We start from the raw sequence: 25,802 nt of genomic DNA, 5'->3' as shown, positions 1-25,802 counted from the left end.
TTTGTCCAATATTAAAGAATGATTTCAGAGAACTTGAGAATCTATGGACAATATTTTATATCATTAGGATGATATAAAAGTATATGATTTTGGTTTAGTCACTAAGCTGTGTCTGACTCTTGCGACCCCATGGACTGTAGCCTGCCAGGCTCCTCTGTTCATGGAATTGTCCAGGCAAGAATACTAGAGTGGGCTTCCACTTCCTTCTCCAGGATAAAAATATATATCCTGGATATAGACAAATATAAATATGGATATGAATATAATCATACCTCAGAGATATTGCAAGTTCAGTTACAGACTGCTACAATATAGCAAATACCTTGATTAATATTAGCTCACACTAATATTTTGGCTTCCAAGTGCATACAAAAGTTATGTTTACACTATACTGAGGTCTATTAAGTATGCAATACATTATATCTAAGAAAACAAAGTACATAAAACATTTTGATCAGAGAGAAAATGGAAAAATCCTCATCCACATCATGGATTTTTTGTCCAATATTAAGGAATGGTTTGAGTGAACCATTAAGAATACTTTATTGCTGGTGGTTGCAATGGTAAAGAATCCACCTGCAATGTGGGGGACCTAGGCTCGACCCCTGGGTAGGGAAGATCCCTTGGAGGAGGACAAGGTAACTCATTCCACTCCGCTTGCCTGGGGGATTCCCATGAACAGAAGAGTCTGGTGGGCTACAGTCCATGGGGTTGCAAAGAGTCGGACATGACCGAGCTACTAAGCACAGGACAGACTGCTAAAAGATCGTAACATCGTCTAAGTCTTCATTGACTCATAGTCTTGTTTGCTGATGGAGAGCTTGAAAATTTGCAGGAATTACCAAAGACGCCATGTGAATAAATGCTGTTGGATAATGGTGCCAGTAAACTTGGTTGGTGCAGGGTTGTCACAGACATTCAATTTATATATATATGTTAGTATCTGTGAGGCACAATAAAGCAAAATGCAGTAAAACGAGGTCTGCCTGTACAGATATATTGACATGGAAAGATGTCCACAAAGTCATGTTTAGTGTTAAAAGCATTTTTAAGAATAAACAGTGCACGCAGGATGATCACATCTAGTGACAAATGATGTCTGAGGGGAAGTCTTTGCACAAAACAAGCAGGAAGTAGGACCATGACAGCCCCACAGGGGTGAGTAGTGGCAGTGTTTCCCTCTCTGGGGATGCAATTATAGGTGTTTTTAAAACAGATTCCTTTGGAATCTGTATTTTCTGATTTTTCTACCAAATCTTTCAGCTAAAGGGCTTGTTTTTTTTTTAATAATGCTTATCAAAACATAAGTGTTTGTAGAGAAATTTGGAAGCGATTTGACAGACTTCATCATGGAAATAATAAAATGAATAATGGCAACCAGTTGTAAAAAAAAGGATCCATATGCCCACCTAACAACAATCCCCTCTCCCATAAAACAGCACCCTTTCCCTTCATTTGGGCAGGAAAAGGGAACTTTTCCAATATCTGAGAGGCAGGCATGACCCAACCCCTGACCTCACAGGGAGGGTGACAGGGTACCATCACACAGGAGGCAGTTATACCCCTGCCCTGAGCTCAGTGCTCCCTCAGGCAGGTCAACTCCATGAATGCAAAACAAAAACATCGCTCAGGTTTGCCTGCCAAGTAAAAAGATTTGGCTTTGGTGGTATCCTTCTTCAGTAAAAGTAGAAATAAGATATAGGTATTCAAAATCCTTCCAAATTCATTAACATTTTGAAAAAAAAAAACAAAACACCCAAATAATGGAGTCCTACCAATGTGTCTGACCCCGAGTTGGAAAGAGATGTTGAAATAAGTAAAAATTTTTGACTGAAGTGGAATTTATCCAATGTCTAAAAGCTTTAAAAAAACAAACAAAAAGGGACATTCCTGTAAATCCAATAAATAAGTGTTAAGGTTATGTTTTAATCTAACTGGAGTAAGAAAATGGGCTTGATGTCTCCCAAGTATCAGGAAGTTCTTTACCAGACAAATACAAGGCCATTCTGCAGGAGATGCTTCCTTGACCAGTATTCAGTGGGATGCTTTGCAGATAAGAGGAAGAATAAGGCTGGGATTCTAACATGGACTCTTAATCAGCTCAGCAACCAGTCAAGTTCCTGACCTCTTTGACTCTCAATTTCCTCACTTATAAAATAGAAATAATAAGATTTTCTATAGATGTGAAGATTAAATGAAATGACATAAAACATGTTTGCAAGGCAGACTCTCAAATATTATCAGTGACAGGCTTTGGCAAGTTTTCTTATTTGCCAAAAATTTCAGAACTTTCAATCTTTAAAAACATAAATCAATCAATAACAAATATATAATATACAGCAAGATATTACCAATTAGCTTGAGCGTTTGCTTTATCAGACTCCACTGATATTCAAAAAATAATGACAAATAAGCTTTTCTTCATTATGAACTTGAAGTAATTTTTAGGGCCAACTCTCTCTTAACTCACTAGAAAGTATTTTAAAAATTAAAAATCAAAATACTCCTTTTCTTGACAAATAATAGTCACTGATTCATCCTAAATTCAACATAGTCTATAAAGTCCAAGTTAATTTTCTATTGACAAGTATTGCCATTTTTGTTTCAAAGACTAAAATCTGAATTTTCTGCTGGTTGATAAATACTTTTTCTTAGTTGAATTGTTTACTTAAGTGATTTAATGTTATTAGACTACCTTTTGTGTTTTAGTATTAATATAGTAATGTATGTACAAACTGTGCTATGTCAGTTTCATATAGCCTAATTTTTCAAAAATAAAAAAGATCTGATTATCAGAATTCAAGCCTAATGTTAATGGCATTTCTAGCATAATGGTACTCCATTTTATTTTCATTGTTATCATTGCTCTGGAGTCAGCATAGATTGGCATCTAATTCCCTATTTCTTCATGGTCATTCAATTCCAATTAATCAGATTAACAGTAATTTTAGTGTAACAGAATGATGCAAGGGGTCTGCATCTTACTTATGCAGAGGTCTGAGTGAAATCGTAACACTTGGGGTGAGTGTGAGCTTTCCTTTCCTCTAATCTAGCCACAGAGGGAAAGACAGTTTCAAGAGTCTAGGTCAGTTTAGTCAGAGTCTTAGTTCTGGCCTGGCTCTTGACCCCACTCTACAAGCAGCTATCATTGGTCTGGCTAGGCATCCCTGGTCTGGCTAGCAAGAATTGAGCTTCTCTGTGATGCCCATGTCAAGCTTGTGAACATATGCAGGCAACTTACTGGCCTGATGGGAATTATCATGCTCCCAGTATTTAGATATAAATATAAAAGGAGCAGCCCTACCCATGATCCCACTTAAGATCTGCAAAGCTGCCCTGAAATATCCAGCCTGGAAAATAAGCTTGGGGAGGGCAGGCACCTCCTGGTTTCAGCCAATACCAAACCAAAAGCACAGGAAATTAGAAAGCCACTCTGCTTATTGTGCAAATGTAACTCCTAGGAATGAGCAAACAAACCTAAATGGAAAACAAACCAGAAACACTCATATTTAGCCACTGAGGTTTAAAATCCCTGGCAACGAAAAAAATAAAGTAAAAAAAAAAAAAGTAAAATTCTTGCCACAGTATTCAGTAGCATGCTAACCTTCTAAATTCTTCTAAAACAATTTATTAGTAACTGTCATAAGCTCCCCAGTATACTTTCTAAACGCTGGAAGATCTCATATTTTCATCTAGTTTCTAAAGGGAGTCAATTGTGACCAAGGTAACAAGTATGTTATGTTGCTGGGGGAAAAAAAGAAAGGATTCTGAGATGTGAGCCAAATTCTAAGACATGCAAAAGCGCCACTTCTTCCACAGCCACTTTATAATAGTCCTTTCCCTCGCTGAAGAAGACAAAGGGCAGTATTGAAGGGTATGTTCCAAGCAGGTACTTTGAAGGGGTTCTTTCCTTCTGATGACACAGAGGAGAGGAAATGAAATGCTCACTCTTCCTGGGCACATCCACACATGGACAGCAGAAATATCACTAAGCAAAGAGCCTCTTACAGATGAGAGGTTCTCTCAACTGCGGCAGCAATTTACACATTCCCTTTCCCATCTGCCCACCTGGCATCTCCCCCAGCAAAGGGTGACAGTTCTCAGAGTCTAGCTTTCCTCATCAGGAAAATGGGGGCAATCCCTCCCTGGCTCCAGCGAGTATCCAGTGAAATGACGGAAGACCACAGGGACTTCTAACTCTGCATCCACCACAAAAGCAGTTTCCTCTTTCTTTCAGCTCTTTGTTTGGGGCTTCTATACTGGGTTTTACATGATGAAAGGGCTTTACCTCTGAAATACTTCATCTCCAACTAGCTCCCACTGGATCTGTGAATGATCCCAGTCTGGCCAGGCAAACCGCCAAGAAGCAGAGAACCCCAGAGGAGTTCCTGGGATTGGAAGGGGAGGGCTCTCCCTGCACCAAAGCTTGTCAGCCCTGGGCACAGGCTTTAAGGCAGAAGAAATGCAACTTACCTGCCTCCTCTCATCAGGGGCCTTCAGGAAAAGTGCATTAATCACTGCAATGGTATAGGTCTGGATTTCTTGATCTGTCCTGTAAAGACACAGAACAACATCAAAGTCAGAAAAGACCACCCCTCAGTGAGACCATGATAAGGGTCATGATTATTTCCCCAAAAAAGGTGAGAGAGAAAGGCAGGACCCAGAGAACGCAGTCAGCACTGTGTATTTCAACCATGAAAAGCTGGAAACATGTGAGGAGACAATTACTATTGCTAGCCGGACAAAACATACTCACCCAGAGATATAGGTGGCCAGCTGGCTCTCTTCCCCTCTCCTCTATTAGAGTTAAAAATATGGACCAGTGTGTGTGTGTGCGTGTGTGTGTGTAATTTTCTGTCTGATGCAGGAAGTACATCTGGGAATAGTCCTGGGTGTCCCCACATTCCTGGGCTTATTATAGAGGAGACTGCCTTGTCTCCATGGCAATATTACATATTCTAAAAATCTATTTTCAACTAGAAATCTGAAAGAACAAGAAGGATAGGTTTCTATGTTTACAAATTTGCTTTTCACAGGAATGAAATCAGAAATTCCAAATGAACCAAGATCTACAGTTAGGTGCATGGTAAACAGTAAATATTAAGCACAGCACAGCACAAATAGTAAATAAAAGAACCAAGGGCATAAACAAAGAGCAGAGGCCAGTGAGCTACATTTAGAGATAATGTAGGAAGAGGCAGAGCTTATTACACAGCCTCAGGAAGGAGGAGATTTTAAGCCCAGTGCCCCACTGGCTGGCTGTGTGGCCTTGAAGTTCACAGGGTGTCCCTACACAGCTTCCTCATCTGGAACACTGGGTAAAAACACACTCATTTCAAGGAGCTGCTTTTAGGATAAAATGAGGTAATGCACATAAAACCTTTAGTACAGCTCTTGGCAAAGTGCACTGTAAATGCACAATGATGCCCTTGAGATGCAGAAGAAAGATACAGACTTTTAAGTTGATACAGGTCGCATTCAGGGACACATGAAATTGGTACCATTTCCAGAGTGATTTCACACAAAATCATTTTAGAGCACGGGCTAGTTTTCCCTGAGGCCATAGTCTATAGCTTGTGTGACTTACAATTTTACACTCTAGTCACCATCTCCTACCCCCAAATGAAGGAAACATCTAATGCCCTTTGGTAATTGAATATAAAGTTTAATTATAAACACATAGTCAACATTTTTGGTATATTGAGACCTACTGAATACTCTCTTGAATTCTCATTCTACACCCCCAACCCAAACAGGCCAATCAGGTTTCCTCTTGAAAATCTGCCAGTGTGACCTGAGAGACCAGGGGCAGCACTTACTGGGAGCCAAGTCACATTACTGCCAGCCAATATACCAGAGAAAAGGCCTGTTGTGAGAACTCCAAGGAAGCCATAGTTTCTGTCCTTCCCAAGGCTTAGCTACTCAAGTCATTCCTCGGGTCTATAAAACACCCCAGTATCCTTTCAATAAACTCCCTGTCCTAGCTCAGGATGCTTCTTGCCACCTGCGATCCAAAATACTTTCATTGATCAAGTGGCATCCTACAAGCATTCCTTCTCAGGCTCGCATCATCAGAGGCAACCTTACTAGTTATCTAAGGGTGGGGAGGAGAGATTCCCCCAAAACCCAAGGCTGCTAGGGCAGCTATTTCATAGCTCAGGCGTCTTAAAATTTTGTATTTTATAAAATACACAAGGAAAAGGTTATTGTAATCACCTGGAGACAAATAAAGAAGTCTGGCTTTAAAAACTCCTAATTAACTATGAAAATTCTCATATTGCAGAAAATACTGTATGATTAAGGATAAAGACCCTATTGAGAACGTAAGAGAACAAATTGCTTTATTGTATCTTATTAAAAGCAAAGCTCTACACTATCTAGCAACATTTATCAGAACTGAGCCCCTTACCAAGGCACTAAGGACACACTAGTCTCAACAACAGGCAAGGGGCGCACCCAGGGCTAGTCACTGTGCCATGTCAGTGTGATGGAGGACAAACATGATGCATGGTTTCATTATATACCAGATCAAGATTCTTTTTCTGTATATATTTAATCAAACCAATACCAAATCGTCATGGGAGCTGTCTGCCTGAAGGACGTTCCCTCCCCCTGTGGCGGCGTCGATCTCGCTCACCCTTGGAGATGCGGAATGAGTTGGCCGATGGTGATCTCCTGTGCCACCTTCTGGTAGAGGTCGTGGCTGTTAAGCACCATGGACTCCAGAATGGCCAAGGACCGCTGCAGGATGGAGACATCTATGGCCGACTTGTTGACAAAACTTGCTATCTGAAAACCCAAGAGGGACACAATTGATTACTCACGGTAAGCAGAGCAGAGAAGGGAGCAAATGAAGTCAATCGGGAGCTCATTTAAGAAACACCAGACATTCAGTATGAAAAGTACCTGGAATTATAGCAGGATAGCCAGAAATGTACAGTGTCAATAATGACTGTTCACCACCTTATTACAAACCGCTATTTATGGCCTATTTCTCTAATTTGGTAATAAGCAATTTTAAAAAGGAGATGGTTTCAAAGAATTATTATGTCTGGTGTTTTTGGAATGGTTCTTCTGAGTTTCAGCTTTCAGGGGCAGATAATTTTAACACATATATTGTAAGAATTCTTGTGTTTCTTTGAGACAGCAATTTCAACATATACTAATAGCCACTGCCTCCCATTTCCAGGCTACTCCTTCACCCACACAACCCATGGTTTTTATGTTCTTACTATGCTTCTGTTACATTCTTAAGGGACTCACACAAATCACACTTGTCAACACAGTTCAACTGGCAACTTTTCAGTCACTGGCTAATCTCCTTTTTATTCCTCAGTGAAGCAGTCTTTTCCCCATTCTTCCCATTTCTTATGGTTAAAATAAATACTTCTAATCACTCTCAAATTTAGCAAACAGGAAATCAATTAAATTAGAAGTGCTAAAAGTTAAAATAGTCGTTTAAGCTCTATTACTAAAGCCTCAAACATAATAAATCAGAATGTAAGAGGGAAGTAAAATAAGGGTTAGAATAATGGATCACAGAAACCCAAACACATGGGTACCATAAAGGTTTTATTTTAGAGGCCTCATTAAATGTTATTACTGTTTGCTGACAACTCACATTAAAATGCTGTTATTATATCATCATCATGACTGCTTTCTTAAAAGCTATTTGGTTCCATGACAAATTGACACTTATAGCTTCCCCTTATCAACACGAATATTTCCCTTTTTGCTATTGCATTGACCCCTTCTCCTCATTCCCTCTCCATCTTTGCACAAGATAAAATTCAAAGGCACCATGGCAACTTACAGTTACTAGTTCAACCATTTATAGTCCAATGACTGCCCAGTGAAAGCAGAGGGTACAGTGAAAAACAGAGGTGGGCAAGTACAGTTATCAATATGCTCTCTGCCTCCAGATACACCTGGATTTTGGGGGTAGAAAATACACGACATAAAGAAGTAAAGTAACATTATACGAGTATATTCCAAAAGGGTACTATTTTATAATACAGACTATAGGAAGAGTATGAGATTTTTAAGATTCTCAAAAGACTGCTTTAGCTCCTTTCACAGCTACTAAACTTCTTCAATGTGTTTACTGTCCCTGGCAAGCCCGTGCCTTAATCCTCACTGTCTGGGTCTATTCCCCTATCAGATCTACCACGATGAGGCCACTTTTCTTTCTTTAAGTCCATCTTTCTCCCACAGAAATCCAATGACCCTCATACTGTGCTTAGGAGTAATGCCTAACTTAGACCTATTCTAAATCCAGTATTAATTCCTTGACTTCCTCATCAACGCCACACCAAAAACTTTTCATGATCCCAGTACAATTCTTGACACTTACTGGAAAAGAGAAGAACTCACAAAGAAATATGTTGACAATACCACTGATTTCTCTGCACAGATTCTATTTTCCTTCCATGCTCCTATTCTTATTTCCATTTAGTAAATTTGGATGTACCTCTAAGACTCTGTGGAGAATCTTCTAGCTGAAAGTTTATGATCAAACCCCCTCCTCCACCCTCTTGCCTTCATCCCCTCTTTTCATTCATTCAGGTAATAGGTGTTGACCATGTACTACAAAACAGGCTTACACTGACCTAGGATCTGGAAATCAAGCGATGAGCAAACCCACATGATTTTTAACTTCAAGGACCTTATAATCTAGCACAGATGGACACACAACAGTCATGTACTATAAAGTACATTACATGCTTATTCTTGGGTCTCCTGTATTGCAGGCAGGCTCTTCACTATCTAAGCCACCAAGGAAGCTCTGTGCAATGCCTACCCTCTCATATACATGCAGCTATATATGCACATTGGCACACTGTCCAGCTCATTCCTGGGTTACTATGAGAGCAGCTTCTTCAATTTCCTCTATATTCAGGATTTCCCTCTGATACAGATTTACCCTCTACTTCTATAAATATGCCTTGACAGTATTTCCTTTCTTGAAATAATCAAAATGCTCAATGTTTTCCTGATACAAAGCACAGTTTCTTACAATGGCTTTAAAATTCTCTACAAATTATTAATTCTCACCTGCTCCCAACAGGCTTACACAGGGGTGGTAAAAAAGGTAATGGCCTATGTTTAATTCAGACATTGTATCCCATATACATATTCCATTTGCCATTTTTATATATTTATCATAAAAATTACCCCTTACCTTCATCAAAGTATTGTTTAAAATTAATTTTTTCCATTATTTCAGCTCTTCCTTAACATACAGAGACCATCATTTCAGCAACCCTAAAGTAGCTTACAAAACTTTGCGTAACACACTACGCTGAATACTGCCTAGCAGAAAGCATGCATATGACTCTTTAGAGTCTAATGTACAATTCTGTAGGAGATACTAGTCGTCTTTTGAAACTAACTTCTATCTTTTGCCTTATTTATCAGTAGTTTTAACTTGACATTTAAACGAACCAATACGTTCATCTAATGAATACTGATAAACAAGGTATCAGGGCTGACTGGGCAAACATGATGACTGTCCTCATTGGTGAATGGACAACTTCGTGAAAGTTTAAATGTTACTTTCTATGTCTAGTTTAAAAACCACAGGTCACAGGATAGCTATAGCAGGTTAAAAATCATCTTGTTACATTTTAATTTCCCTTGTCTTCCTCAAAATCAATTGTGACTTCCTTTGCCTTTAAATTTTTTCCAGCTCCATTTCTGTACTTTGGCCAACATGGGTGAGCCAGCCTAAACCTGTCAAAGTACAGCTTCTTGAAAGCAGGTCTGTATCAGAGAGAAAAAGGAGGAGGAGGAGCTAACAATAATTATATCTATTACTTCCACATGCTTTGACTCATTTAAAAATGCTACCTAGAACTTTGGGAAGGTAATACACACAACGCCGTACTTAAAATGGACAACCGACAAAACCTACCATGCAGCACGTGGAAGTGCTCAATGGTATGTGCCGGCCTGGATGGGAGGGGTGTTTGGGGAAGAATGGATGCATGCATATGCATGGCAGGGTCCCTTCACTGTATACCTGAAACTATCACAACATTGTTAATTGGCTATACCCCAATAAAAAATGTTTTCAGTGTTAAAGAAAAAATTAAAAGAAAAGTAAATAAATAAAAGTGCTACTTAGATAAAACATAGGAATATTTGGGTGACTTTTAAGAAGTTAAGGGGCATCACAGGGTATGAATCAATAATACAACTTTTTAAAATCACAGAAACACTTTGAATTACTTAGAAAGAGACCTTAAAATTATCCTCTGTTGTCAAAACTGCAAAGATACGTGGAGAACATGGAGCCCCTCTCCCATACTTTAAGTTATTCAGGCAGTGGTCCATAAATCTCTCAAGCTTTTAAGAGGCAAAAATGACTGGGTCTCTAAACTGAAATTGGCTGGATGTTTATTTAGGCACTGAAAATACTGCAGAGTGAACCAGGCCCTCCTGCAGAGCTAAGGTTTCAAGAGCATTTGTATAAAACTTTCCTTCCAAGAAAAGGCTCTGATGTTATACTTGGCTAGGGTAAAACCAACTCGTAACACAGAAAGTTCTAGGTTGTTTTTCTTTTATTTCATTTCTTTCTTCTCCATGCCTTCTGACCCTCTCTCTAAGTCACCAAGTCTTTAAAAAGCAGCAACATTAAAGATTGGCATCAAGGGATGCCAAGTTTCAAAGTGTTCATGAAATGATATTACTTATTACAGAAAAACTTTGTAAACTAGACTCGAGACCCACACATAACAAAATAGATAGCAGAGAAGGATATCAGGGCTGGCAGCGAAAAAATATTTCTCCAAAGTCGTATGAATTTGGCATTAATAGGAAGCCAAGTCTGGACCACAGAGATAAGCATCTTTTGTCAGCACATTTCCTAGCTGATTTTTGTCTAGATAAAGCTCCATTTAAAAGACAGTTGCCTGTATACAATTCCTGGGTTGTCAAAGTGCTGAATTTGATCCAGCTAATGAATAAAAAGATAACCTTACAAAAACTTTCAATTATAAAGTCATTTTCTGATGACCACTTTTTAAAATTCACATAAGGAGTGGAGCTCAAAGTGGCAATGCAAAGGAAATAGAATGGCTAGGAATGAGGATGGAATACATTATAAACGTGTTGTCTTCTGAAAAATACTCAGTGTTTAATTTAAACTGCCAAGACTGCTAGTCTTTGCTTCCTTGAATCCAATATGATTTTTTGGTTAATTTCAGTGAGCAAAAGCCATTTTCATAAGCAGTTAGAAAATTAGATTATTGTCATTCTCTCTAACCACATCACCCATTTAAAGAAAGCTACCTTTGTAATTCCTTTCCATTCATGGCTGAAATTTTACTTGAAATATATTCTAAATATGGTGGCACTGTATTCTTTTTTTTTTTTCTTCAAGTTTTAGAGTTTAGAAAAATACTTCCAAAGCAAATTTCATTTATTCATTTTCACAGAAATGTATTAAGGTCTGACTCTATGCCACGCCCTGAGGAGAGAAGCCAGAAGGAAGCCATGGTTCCATCCTGGCTTTCTTGGAATCATGGTCTTGGGAGAGCCAATCAAAAGAACAAAAAATTCACAGGAGAGTGGTAAGTGATGGAACAGGGGCATGTACAAGATTCAAGAAGAATGGAGAGCGGAAGAAATCAGTTAACTCTGCCCCAGTGAGGTCAGGGAGGGCTGAACAAGAGGCAATGCTGTTTCAACAAGTCTGTCCTCTGTCCTTCAGAATCTCTTCTTTCCAACATCTAAAGTGCAGGTGCATGCTGAAATGGGGGACCAACGACACCCACTCTCCATACATAACCTCATTCTACCTCCCCAAGCCTCTGTGTCCTCCCCTCCTGACCAGGAACACACACTTACTGCTCTCTTCTGCAAAGGATTGCTACAGGAATCAAGAGATAATGTTGCTGAAAGCACAACCTAATTTCAAGGAATTCACGTTGAGAACAGCATTGTTTTTATAGCAAAAGAGGCTCTAATATCAGAAAAGCAAAGCAATTTGAAAGTAGAAAAGAAAAGCCCACCATAAATTCAGAATGAATTAAAAAAATATAAGTATAAAAAATGTCCGCAAAACCCAGTATGTTCAAATTTAAAGTTGCCTCCCTAGAGCGTTTTTTTTAAATTGGAAATATAGTTGAGTTACAGTGTTGTGTTAGTTTTAGTATAGCAAAGTCATTCAGTTTTATATGTATATGTATTTACATGCATGTGTGGGTGCTCAGTCTCTCAATCGAGTCTAACTGCGATCCCATTGACTATAGACCTCCAGACTTCTCTGTCTATGGGTTTCTCCAGGCAAGAATACTGGAGGAGACTGTCATTTCCTTCTCCAGGGGCTCTTCCTGACAGAGGGATTGAACTCTCATCTCCTGCACTGGCAGGAGTATTCTTCATCATTGCCCCACCTGGGAGGTCCGTGTATATATATACAGACATATTTTTTCTTTTTCAGATACTTTTCCATTAAAGGTTACTAGAAGATATTGAATATAGTTCCTTGCACTATATAGTAAATTCCTATTGTTTTCCTATTTTATATATAGTAGTGTGTATCTGTTAATCCCATATTCCTACTTCATCCCTCTCCTCTTTCCCCTTTGGTACCCATAAATTTGTTTTCCATCTCTATAAGACTGTTTCTGTTTTGTAAATACATTCATTTGTATGACTTTTTAGATTCTACATGTAATAATATCATATAATATTTGTCTTTTTCTGTCTGACTTCTTCACTTAGTATAATAATCTCTAGGCTCACCCATGTTGCTGCAAATGGTAATATTTCACTCTTTTATGGGTAAGTAATACTCCATTTCTCTAGAACTTTTATCTTGGAAAGACAAAACACAGTAATTTTTTCCTCTGCATTTAAAACCTAATGCTTATATTAATTACCTGCTACCACCAAAGGAGAGTACTTCCTAACACATCTGGATTACCTTGGCTTTCTCTTCTACACTCATTTATCTCTCTCTCTCCTTTTCTTTTTTTCTAAGCAATTCATGCCACTGACAAATACAGGCAAAAAGAGGCTTCATCCTTCTTTGTGTGTTTTCTTAAAAGTGAAGAAAGTGAAGTCCCTCAGTTGTGTACAACTCTTTGCGACCCCATGGACACCAGGCTCCTCTGTCCATGAGATTTTCTAGGCAAGAGTACTGGAGTGGGTTGCCATTTCTTTTTCCAGGGAACTTCCCGACCCAGGGATCAAACCCAGGTCTCCCGCATTGTAGACAAATGCTTTACCATCTGAGCCACCAGGGAAGTTCTTACTACTCTTTTTTTTTTTTTTTTTTTTTTTTTTGGCTTTATGCCCTTATGTAATAAAAAAGGATTCAGCGGTACATCAAGAAGACCTTGGGTTCCCAAACAGTTCTTGCCTGAAATAAATAGACGACAGCATTCAGGTTTTCATTCTGTGAGACTTACATTCCAAATATCCTCATTCGACAGACTAAGGGCTCTCCTATGCTCTTCAGTTTAAGGCAGTAACTCCCTCCAGGTACTGATTAACTTCAAAAGGAAAAGATGTAACTTCAGAGTGGGGAGACCCAGTGGTATCTGCTGGGTCTCAACCACATAATCAAGATCATCATTAATAAGAGATATCAACATCACATATTCTAATGCGATCCTCTAAAAAGGGCACATTACTTCTCTGACATTCTTGCCAAAAATGCCTAACCTTGATTTAAGGGAAATATCAAACAAACCCAAACTGAGGGACATTCTACAAAATAACTGGCCAGTATTCTTCAAAACTGTCAGTCATGAAAGACAAGGAAAAACTGAGGAACGACCATATTGGAAGACACCAAGGAGACATGATAACTAAATGCAGTCTTGAGTCCTTAACCAGAGAAAAATGGTGAAATCAATTAATAGTGATAGTCTTATAGCACTGTTAATTTCCTAGTCTTGATAATACTGTTATTATGCAAAATGTTATAATTAAGGAAGTTGGTTGAAGGTCATTTGGAACATTTTGTACTTTTTTTGGTGCAAATTTTCTATACGTTTACCATGATTTCAAAATAAAAGCTCTTAGAGAAATGCAAATCAAAACCACAATGAGGTACCACTTCACACCAGTCAGAATGGCTGCGATCCAAAAATCTGCAAGCAATAAATGCTGGAGAGGGTGTGGAGAAAAGGGAACCCTCCTACACTGTTGGTGGGAATGCAAACTAGTACAGCCACTATGGAGAACAGTGTGGAGATTCCTTAAAAAATTGCAAATAGAACTACCTTATGACCCAGCAATCCCACTGCTGGGCATACACACCGAGGAAACCAGAATTGAAAGAGACACATGTACCCCAATGTTCATTGCAGCACTGTTTATAATAGCCAGGACATGGAAACAACCTAGATGTCTATCAGCAGATGAATGGATAAGAAAGCTGTGGTACATATACACAATGGAGTATTACTCAGCCATTAAAAAGAATTCATTTGAATCAGTTCTGATGAGATGGATGAAACTGGAGCCGATTATACAGAGTGAAGTAAGCCAGAAAGAAAAACACCAATACAGTATACTAACACATATATATGGAATTTAGAAAGATGGCAACGACAACCCTATATGCAAGACAGGAAAAAGACACAGCTGTGTATAACGGACTTTTGGACTCTGAGGGAGAGGGAGAGAGTGGGATGATTTGGGAGAATGGCATTCTATAATGTATACTATCATATAAGAATCGAATCGCTAGTCTATGTCTGACGCAGGATACAGCATGCTTGGGGCTGGTGCATGGGGATGACCCACAGAGATGTTATGGGGAGGGAGGTGGGAGGGGGGGTTCATGTTTGGGAACACATGTAAGAATTAAAGATTTTAAAATTAAAAAAAAATAAAAAAACTAAAGAAAGAAAAAACAAAACAAAACAAAATAAAAGCTCTTAAAAACTCAAGTGACTCAGCCTGGATTTTGTTTTTATTTTCTAGCTTTCACAATGACTCTCTGAAATTCTTTATTTTAGACCACTCTTCCCAGGAATCTAGACCTATAAAATAAATATATGAATTCCAAATATCTCTTCATTCCCAGTAACAGCAGAAAGAAAGATGCCAATACATTTAGAAACCATTCCACAAATACAAAGAGAGGAAAAATAAGTTAACAAATTAATAAGGACGATTCTTGATTTACTACTACGTTCAACAGTTGAAAGGTAAAGGCTATTCATTTTGGTTAGAAGACTGGAAAGAGAACTGTAAATTTGCAGATGTGTTTGTATTACTATTCACCTGCTAGGAATGGTGGGGGGCTCTTCTGCTCTCTCTCCTCACACCAGGTCCACTTTCGCCTGCCCCTTTGCTAGCTTCCTCCTAAGGACAGTAGGAGCCAACTGAACTAGCTGATCCCAGAGATACTTACTACAACAAGATTACGCGTGAGCAGGCTTACTCTGCCTAAGAGGCATGGACCCAAGCACTGCTTTTCCTCTTACATTTCTGCTTCAGACCCAATCATGTAGCAGCCAATATATTTTGCCTCTTTCCCTTCTCCGAAACACCTAGTTGAGAAGAGGTTTAGGAAAGATACTAGGAACTCTAGTTAGGGCTTAAAAACAATGGAATCCAGAAGAGGGGTTTTAACATGTCACCTTGACTTCCCTCAACTAGGAGTTCTCTTGTACAGCCCTTATGATCCTGCTGGGGAGAAAATGTCATTTTTATATAGAATTTAGGCCCTCAGACCACCATATATATATAATACTATCAAAAATAGCACTCACCCTTTAACACAAAGAACAAAAGGAAACAACTTTGCGATATGCTCAAAGCATAGAAAAATATCTGTAAAAAAAGTAGTGGTGTGAGCTTGGGAAGCACAATCTGAATTACCTTCTTAATGAATGCCACCGAAAACGTATCCCAGGACACTATTCCATGGTCCATCAGTTCCACAAAGGCCGTCAGGGTGAAGGACAGCATGTCTCCAAAGCTGGAAAACACAAGGAGGCGTGAGGGTGATGGGCCCAGGAGTTCAGCACAAGGAGAGACGGGAGTGAGAGAGCTTTAGAAAGATGAATACAAGCAGAACTGTACAAGATCACTGGGATAAGCAGCTGGGCCACAGACAACGTCTTACACACGTGGCTCACTAGGAAGGAGGCATGTAGCTTCACAGTGAGAAGCCAGGGCCTCTGGGGGACAGACCTGGATTCACAGTCTCACTCAAGTGAGCTATGTTGCCCCTGAGCAGGTCCCTAAGATTCTCTAAGCCATCGTCTTCCCCACTGAAAACTTAAAATCTGTTTCATCACAGGGCTGCTGGTAGAGCACTGAATAAAATGCAGCATATAAGCATTCAGAAAATGATAGCTTAAAAAAGCTCCTCAGCAAACAAATATTAGGAAGAGGGCAACACACTTCTCTTTTATCTCTGGGTATCCAACAGGGAAGGTTATAAATAATTCTATTAAAATATGAGCACTTTGCAAAAGATTCATATAGCCCATATATACCTAGGGGTGTGTGTGTGTGTGTGTGTGTGTGTGTGTGTGTGTGTGTGTGTATGTTTGGTGAGTGCATTTACACACATACACACACTCACAGATACAAACATATATGTAAGTAAGCATATTAATTTCTATGTTACACTGTCCAGCATTTTAACTTTAGTTAACAGGCTTTATAGAATACCCTTCTAGAACATTATAGATAATAATGATTTGCTGGCCATTGACTTGCTGTGATTCAGAAGCTGTAGGAAGTGTCTCATGAATGAGTTAGAAATCTAAACAGATCAGGCAAACTCAGGTAAAGGAATGCCTTCTATAATAGCTCCACCCACACCCCTTACCAGACAACAATCTGGTTTCTAGTGCTTTCAAAACAACTTTGAGAATCTTTTACAGAAACTCATCTCTACTGTAAATTATCACCATAATAGTATTAACTTAAAACTCTCAAGGTAAGTTTTGTCTCTTCAGGTACATGAAATTACGCCCATCAGAATCTCCATACTGTATACAACCATACTGATTCTTATGCTTGATTTTTTAAAAATAAATTTAGTAGTTCAGATTTTTAATCTGTAGACTCCTATATATCATGATTGCTACTTTACAGAGTTTCATAAAGTGTTTAGATGGAGTCTTCCCATTCATTTTCAATGAACAGAATAGAAAACTGGCTCCTATTGCTTTTAAAACACCTTTGCAGTTCCCCTTCTCCCCAGCCTGGCCTCCATGGAGGACCTTGGAAATCTTGCATCATCTCAGAAGCTGTGATACTGAAAATAAATCTACAAAAGAGGAAGTGACTCTCAGGCAAGTACTGTGATCCAAATGTACCAGACACCAGAGGGGATGAGATGTGCTAGATGGAAATGGTTCAGTGGGTGGCTTTTGGAGTCAGACAGCAGAGGTGGACAGCTGTAAGTGGACAAGTCACTGACATATTCTGTGCCCCAAGTTTCCTCATTTTTTAAAACAGAGGATGACAATGATGCTGCTAGTGGTGGTGATACTTTGCTCAGAGAATTCCTGGGGAAATAAAAGGAGTTACCACATTTACAGCCCTCTGAGCTGTGTATAACACTTGGAAGGCAGCATATGAATATTAGTTATTGTCATTATGCAAAGAGGTATTTTAAAAAGGTACACGAAGCTCATGATTTTCAAATATCTGTCTTCATTGTGACAAGAATTCTCTGTCCTTGGAACCAGAAAAAAAAATGCAAGGAAAGCCAAACGTTTCAAGTCAGACAAAAAAAGCAGCATATATTTTAAAAAGACTTTTCTGAGTCACAGACAAGCAATCCCCATCTTACAGGTTCCCCCTAGGTGGCATCAGAGAATCATGCCCCAAAAAGAAATTCCAAACCAGAAAACTCAAGCTTACTTTAAGAAAACAAAAAAAGTAGATAGTCAGGTGGAAAATGGATTAAAAGGACAAGTAAGAAAGGTTATTGAAAAATTCCAGAATGACTCTTCCTACAACGAGTCATAAGAAAATCTAAACACTAGCTTGCAAAAAGACAACGAAATTTCTTCAGGAAAAGAAGAGAGCCAGGAAATAAAACCAATTAGTAAGAGTTATTAACAGATTATTAGATATTAGTATCACTGTGAAAACAGTACATTATTATGTATAGAATTTTTAGTGAATAATATTATGTAATTTATTACTTTGTTGTATTATTAGTGGTAAACAATATTAACTAACTTCCTTTGTGGCTCAGACGGCTTAGAGTATCTGCTTGCAGTTCAATGCCTGGGTCAGGAAGAGCCCCTGGAGAAGGACATGGCAACTCACTCCAGTATTCTTGCCCCAAGAATCCCTATGGAGAGAGGAGCCTGGCGGGCTACAGTCCAAGGGGTCACAAAGAGTTGGATGTGACTGAGCAACTAACACACACACACAAACAATATTAACAATTTTTTTTACTCAAAAAAAGGAAAAAAAGAAACACTAAGTGATAATCAACCTGGAGTCGGAAATGGCAATACGCTCCAATTCTTTCCTGGAAAATTCCATGGACAGTGGAGCCTGGAGGGCTACAGTTCACAGGTTTGCAAAGAATCAGACACGACTGGGCACACACACACATGCACAACTGATAATGAATGGTTTGCATTTCTTTACACCTGGCATGCTGAAAGACCTCAAATGGTAAAAAATGTACATGACATTGGAGGACGGCATTCATAGGTTCCATGGCGTGTAAAAACACTGCCTTGGTGTTGTCACTTAAGAGAAATCAATGGAAACAGAAAAAGGAGTAACACATGGCTAGAAACAAACTCTTCTTTATATTCCCTATATCTTGGACTAAAGACAGTATCATCTTCATTAACTGCTTTAAAAGCAAAAGATAAATTGTACTCATGCGCTCTGATTATCTGAACGCAGCATAACTTTGTTCCTCGCTCAATGGACTCATAATCCAAATGGCCTCAGTGACATCTTGGGATACTCCCTCTTCCTCAAATGCCCCAGAACTCTGCCTACAGACTCCTCAAACAGGCTCCCAGGACCTGGGGCAAAAGATGCAGAAAAAGAGAAACAGTATTGTTTGGTTTCTAAATCTCCAAGCTGCTTTGGGGAACTAGTGTTTAAATCTCCATGGTTGGAACTGGAGCACTGTTTCTGAGACCGCAGCTAGGGCTTTCTGTGCTTGGCAATCACCAGTTAGTATCAATGGTTGAGAAGTGAGAGAAGTTTCTTTACATCACACACCAAGGTGTCCAGAGCAAGGATCACTCTCTTGGTCCAAAAAAGTTTTATATAGATGTTATATTATGTGTGCTCAATCACTCAGGAGTGTCCTACTCTTTGTGACCTTGCCAGGCTCCTCCGTCTGTGGGATTATCCAGGCAAGAATACTGGAGTGGGTTGCTATTTCCTCAATTTATACTTATATACTGATTATCTAATAACACTTTCTATACTTGTGAAAGTGTTAGTCACTCAGTCGTGTCTGACTCTTTGCGACCCCATGAACTACAGCCTGCTAGGCTTTTCGGTCCATGGTCTTCTCCAGGCAAGAATTTGGAGTGGCATGCTGTTCCCTTCTCGAGGGGATCTTCCTGACCCAGAGATCGAAACCATGTCTCTTGTATCTCCTGCCCTGGCAGGAGGATGCTTTACTATCTGAGCCACATATATAATTATAAGGGGGCTTTCCCAGTGGCTCAGCTGTAAAAAATCCACTTATAATACAGGAGACGCAGGAGGTGTGGATTCAATCCCTGAGTCAGGATGATCTCCTGGAGGAGGAATTGCAACCCACTCCAGTATTCTTGCTTTGAAAATTCCACGGACAGAGGAGCCTGGTGGGTTAGTGTCCATAGGGTTGCAAAGAGTTGGACACGACCAAACGACTGAGCACACACACATGTAATTATAAACTCTACGTATTAATGTTACTAGACATACATAGGCTATATAATCCTATGTATGTATATGTATCTTATATAATATATAAAATATATTATTAGATATATTTATACATACACATTATATATGATGCAATATATTGTATATATAACGTATATCTTATATACTGTGTACATATAATACATATATAATAGCATATTTTATCTATTATATGATACATACATATATGATTATATAGAATATGCATATAATATATTTTATTATATATACTATATATATGACATATATAATTCATTATAACTGGTTGCTAGATGGCATACTACCTTTCCATGGGAGACGTTTTTCAAACTTCAACTTTAAATCCTCAGTTGCAAGGAAAGGATGGCAGTGCTAAAATGTTATTACCTTCCATATCAAGGGACTCACTCACCTCATCTCAACTGAGGCAGCTACAAAAAGCTCTTATTGAACCCTGACACAGATGTTTATTTCCACTGCTAGAGGAGTGATTCAAGTTCCAAAGAGGAAAGGCAAGAGACAAGATCCTGTCTCTGAAATCAGTGCTGGGTGCAGAAGATCAAGGCTAAAAGGATTACCAATATAAAGCAACCACATGGCACATGCGGGGAGCATTTTTATTTGTTTAGTTTATTTGTTTTTTTTATAAAGTGCTAAGCTAGAGATTTTGCAGTACTGGCTGCCACAGATTAAGCTGACTACAAACTTTACATGCTGGTTGAGAGCCATGTCACAGCCAACACACCATGTGTGCTGGAATGATTCAAATAAATGTTTCTCATCAATTCAGTAGAGACCATCTTCTTTCCAAGAAAATTCAGCCAATCTCAAAGCATTTAAATTTTATGCTGTTAGTTTTATCAAATAGTGCTTCCAAATGTTTTTACTGGGTGCCATGCCCAAGAGAGAAGCAGAGAAAAGATGAAAATAGAGACCACTTTTAAAGTTATTAATAAATAATACTGAATATATCCCTAATTGCCAAAGTTAATAACTTTATTCCACCCTGCCTGTTAAGTTTTTCCAAGTATTTTATTTTTGTGGTAAAACTTATAGATGCAGAAATGCATGGATTTCTAAACTGCCCCATTGGACATTCCCTTTAGAATCATAGCATGATATATCAACATACATTCTTTCAGCTCGTTTGTTGAAAATTTAGCTGTGGATCAATGTTAGAGTCTTTATTCTATTCTATGGATCTGTCTATCCTTTTATATCAATATCACAGTATGTTAATTACTGACTTTGTAGGAAGTCTTTAAGTCAGTTAATGAAATCTTCCAACTTTATAGATTTTTATGGGTTTTTCAAGATTGTTTTGGCTCTTCTAGGTCCAATGCATTTCCTTTAAGTTTTTAGGGTTGGCTTGTAATTTCTTTTTTAAAAACTGTATTGCATTAAACCTAATTTGGGGAGAATTGCTGTCTTAACAATACTGTGTCTTCCAATCCATAAAATGCCGTATTCTCTACTTATTTAGGTCTTCATTAATTTCTTCCAGCAATATTTTTTATTTTTCAGACAACAGGTATTGATGTCTCCTGTTAAAATTAATTCCTAAGAATTTTATCATTTCTGACATCTGTAAATGGGAATTATAAAATTTCATGTTTCAGTTGTTTGCTATTAAAGTATAAAAATATATCCCTTTTACATACTAATGTTATATTCTGAAACTTTGACAAATTCAGTTATGAGATCAAGCCATTTCTTTGTAGATGCCTTAGGATTTTCTATAGATAGAGTTGGTTTTACTTCTTTTTTTTTAATATGAGTAGCTTTAAAAATTTATTTATGTTTGGTTGTGCTCCGTCTTCATTGCTGCGCAGCTTTCTCTAGCTGCAGCAAGGGAGGCTGCTCTCTAGTTGTGGTGTGCAGGCTTCTCACTGCAGCGGCTTCTCTTGTTGCAGAGCGCAGGCTCTGCAGCGCATAGCTCTCAGCAGTTTAAGCTCCTGGGCTCTAGAGTACAGGCCCAATAGCTGTGGCACGCAGGATTCGTTGCTCCAGATCAGGGGTGGAACCCGTGTCTCCTGCACTGGCAGGCAGATTCTTTACCATTACCATTAAGCCGCCAGGGAAGCCCCTATTTCTTCCTTTCTGACCTTTTATTTCTATGCTGACTTATTGCTAAGGCTAACAACTATAGTACAATGTTGACTAGAAGTGCAAAAAGTGAATATATTTGCCTTATTCCCAGTTTTTAGTGGGAGGAGTGGGGATTCATCTTCCAACATTAAGTATAATGCTTTGTTTTTTTTTTTTAGATAGTCTTTATCAGGTTGAGGAAGTTCCCTCTGTTCCCAGATTGCTGAGCATACTTATGAATGAGTACTGGATACTATGAAATGCTTTTTCTGTATCTGTTATCTATTTTCTGTATCTATAAAGGTGGTTTTTCTGTTTAAGTTTTCTCCTTTATTCTTCTAAATCATGGTGACTGATTTTCAGATGTTAAACTTCCAAGATAAATCTTTGTTGCCACAAATCTTCTTTATACCTTTCTTGATTATATTTGTTCATATGTTTCTGGGGGAGTTTTGTACCTTTGTTCATTAGGTGGCCTATAATTTTTATTTCCTAAGTTAGCTTTGTCAGGTTTTGTTATCAGAGTGATACTGGCCTCACAGGCCTCATGAAATGATTGGGAACTTTCCCCCACCATCTCTCTTCTCTGAAACCATATGTGTAGAGTCAGTATTTCTTCTGCATGTGCATAATAAAGCTCACCAGTGTAACCAATTTTCACTGTGTAACCCCTCTAACAGTCTGTGTTTATACTGAGCTTCCTACTGGGTTAGCTGGGACTGTCAGATCTACACCCGCTTCCTCTTTTCTTCTTCCTTTCACAGGCATCAGCTCTACCTCACTATCTGAAAGGTATTCACAGCCAACCTCACTTTGTGCCACAAAGTACCACCCATCCTCCAGTAAACCTCTTACTCTCCTTACTCCATCTCAGCACTAGCTGCTCAGGGGACTAAACTGACACACCAAAACTGACCCACAAGGAAACAAAAAATCTGAATACCCTTTGGGGTTCGCATACACACATGTACCTTCACACTTCAGTGATCAGTGATATATTTGGGCAGAATTCATATATATTTATGAGGGTTTCATATCCTCTGAGCCTCCTTTCTTTCATGGATTTTCCTTAATTATCTAGTTGCTCTGCCAGCCCCAAATTATGTCGCATGGACAGAGGAGGTATGTACCACCAGTAACATTAAGACTGAGGGTTTTTATCACTCCATGATCCCCGGATGGGTCTTCCCAGGTGGCGCTAGTGGTAAAGAAACCGCCTGTCAACTCAGGAAACATAAGGCATGTGGGGTCAGTCTCTGGTTCGGGAAGATGCCCTGGAGGAGGGCATGGGAACCCACTCCAGTATTCTTGCCTGGAGAATCACCAAGGACAGAGGAGCCTAGCAGGCTACAGTCCATAGCAGGCACAGAGTCGGACACGACTGAAGTGACTTTGCACACATGCAGAACGCATGCTACCTGGATGAGCAGGGATACTCAGGCAAAAAGCTATAAACACACAAATCTCATCTAGAGCCAGTTTGTTCTCTCAAAGACTGACTTACTTTTTTCTGTCTGTTTCAGTTGCAATTTAGTTCCTTAAATACTTGTTTTTAGATGTTTTTGTTTGCAATATTTTGTCTAGAGGTCATGATTGTTATCTATGGTCCTTAGTCTGCGTAGGCTACTTTGCCATTACCAGAACCAGGATCCTGAGCACTGATTTTGTCCATCATAAATAAAAATCATGATTCACACTTGCAATGCCCCTATATACCAAAAGATTAAAACTGCTGACAGATTTTGGCTGGAGTCCAAAATTTTACATTAACAAATTGTATGAGGTTATTAGAGAAGAAATAACCAGTCTGAATTCCAATACCACCTCACTTTAACTTCTGCATCAAAGAAATAATGCTAATTTTACTCATCTTGTGTTGTGGATAAAAGTGTGAATTAGAAGTAACAAGTGTAAACATTTAAACATTGAGACAGTGCCCAGGACAGAGTAAATTCTCAACAAAAGATGGATTCTATTGTCTTTACCATTAAGTGTTTCTACTGTATTAAAATATATATCAAAATTAGATTTAAGGAGCTTTATCCTAAAAATTCAATGTTTCTATCTTATTAGAATTTAATGACTGAAGATTTCCTGCAACTAATACTTTTTCTAGTGGGACGGGTAAGGGAACATGAAAGCTTAGAGACCACTATTACACTGTTCAGCATTTTCTCTGGAGGCTTAAAAATAAGGTGCACATTTTCAGATGCTGTTCAATCTTCCTTCTCAAGCTGAAACTATATGTTTAACAACTGGGCAAAATGGAAATTCGTTCAGCCTATTACAGAGAGTTTATAAGATCCTATTTGGACTCCTCTTGTTTAGTGAATAATAAAGGCACTGAGGAGGGAATACTCTGAGAAAGAAGTTTTGAGATCTCCAGACACAATTATCATGCAATTCACAAATATATGGGTGACTGAACATTTTCTCAGACTGAAAGTAAATCATTTTCCTTCCATACTTCAATCTTCAATATTTTTATGTGGATCTTTTTCTTCCCACGTCATTGAAGAAAATCAAAGATTTTTGACTTTGAACATTACATAGGCCACAAAAAAGAAAGGTTTTGTTTAAAGTAATACATAAAATTATGCCTAGCCTTGCTCCAAGAGAAGGGTAGCAATCCTGATGTGATCATTCTGTGGTTACAAACATAAAACACTCTACCACAAAGGAAAAAGAAAAGGGAAATAATTTTTTTTAAGAACCTGTTTATAAGAACATCAAAAACAAAGCAAAAAAAAAATCACTCAAAATATCTAGACACATAGTTACACAATCAGAGGACAGAGTTTAATTGTTCAGAGAAGAAGGAAGTGTTACATCATCTGTATTAACAGATCAGAAATTCTTACCAAGGCTTCATGATCTTCTGCAATTTCTGGTATCGTCTGTAAAGTTCAAAAACAACCATGTAAGGCGCATGCATGACAGCAATGGATTTCACACAAATTACATATCATGAAGAAAGCCCAGAATGAGCTATATGACACTTAATTCATTTCAAAACATTTCTCCAAGTAATAAATTTGCATTTATTAATGACACAAAACAATCAAAAATAGGGATTAAACTACTATAACCAACCTAATGCAATTTACTTTTGAATAAAGGCAACAAAGGGGGCTTCCCAGGTGGCTCAGTGGTAAAGAATCCACGTGCAATGCAGGAGCGACTAGGGACGATGGGGGTTTGATCCCAGGGTCAGGAAGATCCCCTGAAGGAGGAAATGGCAACCCACTCCAGTATCTTGCCTGAAAAACCTCATTGGCAGAGGAGCCTGGCGGGCTATAGCCTATGGGATTGCAAAGAATCAGCCACAACTTAGTTACTGAGCATGCACACAAAGGCAACAAAAACACTCCCTTTGGCTCAGAATGAGTATATATTCAACTAAGGAGGACATCACTAGAAATAAGGGGGAGCATATTTTCAGTGAAAAAGTAGAGCCACAAAGCCTTAATCCAGTTGTTGTTTAAGTATATGCTCAACAGGAGAGAAATAGTTGATTATCTTTCTTTGGTAAAATGCCCACTAATTCTACTTCCTCTTTTCTTAGAGGAAAAAAAAAAAGTGCTTCATCTGAAAGAAGACATTATGAGACAGTGCAGCAGTCTTGGATGACAGCTGGACCTCAAGGATCAGAGCCTGCAAAACAAGTACACAATCAACAAAACTTGTCTGCAAAATAGGACACTTAGGCTTCTTAAAAAACTAAAGATTGGGTCAAAAAAATTAGGTAATAAGTGATTCTATCCTTATCAAACCACTTCCCATTCCTCAAGCCTGCCAAATCTGTCTGGCATTAAGTGTATTCGTCCCTCAGTTGGGGGAATACCCTT

At 38.6% G+C, this 25,802-nt stretch overlaps 1 protein-coding gene across 1 annotated transcript in view; it reads right to left on the bottom strand.

Moving 5' to 3' along the window:
- The window catches only part of ELMO1 (engulfment and cell motility 1), a 573,172-nt gene that overhangs the window by 349,391 nt on the left and 197,979 nt on the right, over nt 1-25,802 (bottom strand). Inside the window, exons 7-10 of the mRNA XM_052638458.1 lie at nt 24,816-24,851; nt 15,847-15,946; nt 6,638-6,789; nt 4,474-4,552 (exon numbers count right to left, since the gene is read on the bottom strand). Coding sequence (XP_052494418.1) covers nt 4,474-4,552; nt 6,638-6,789; nt 15,847-15,946; nt 24,816-24,851 — 367 coding nt within the window. The remainder of the gene's footprint in view (nt 1-4,473; nt 4,553-6,637; nt 6,790-15,846; nt 15,947-24,815; nt 24,852-25,802) is intronic.

The sequence above is a fragment of the Budorcas taxicolor genome, chromosome 4 (genome assembly GCF_023091745.1).
Source record: "Budorcas taxicolor isolate Tak-1 chromosome 4, Takin1.1, whole genome shotgun sequence".
NCBI lineage: Eukaryota > Metazoa > Chordata > Mammalia > Artiodactyla > Bovidae > Budorcas > Budorcas taxicolor.
The sequence above is the reverse complement of the archived record's forward strand: the minus strand, read 5'-3'. Positions and strand labels throughout refer to the sequence as shown.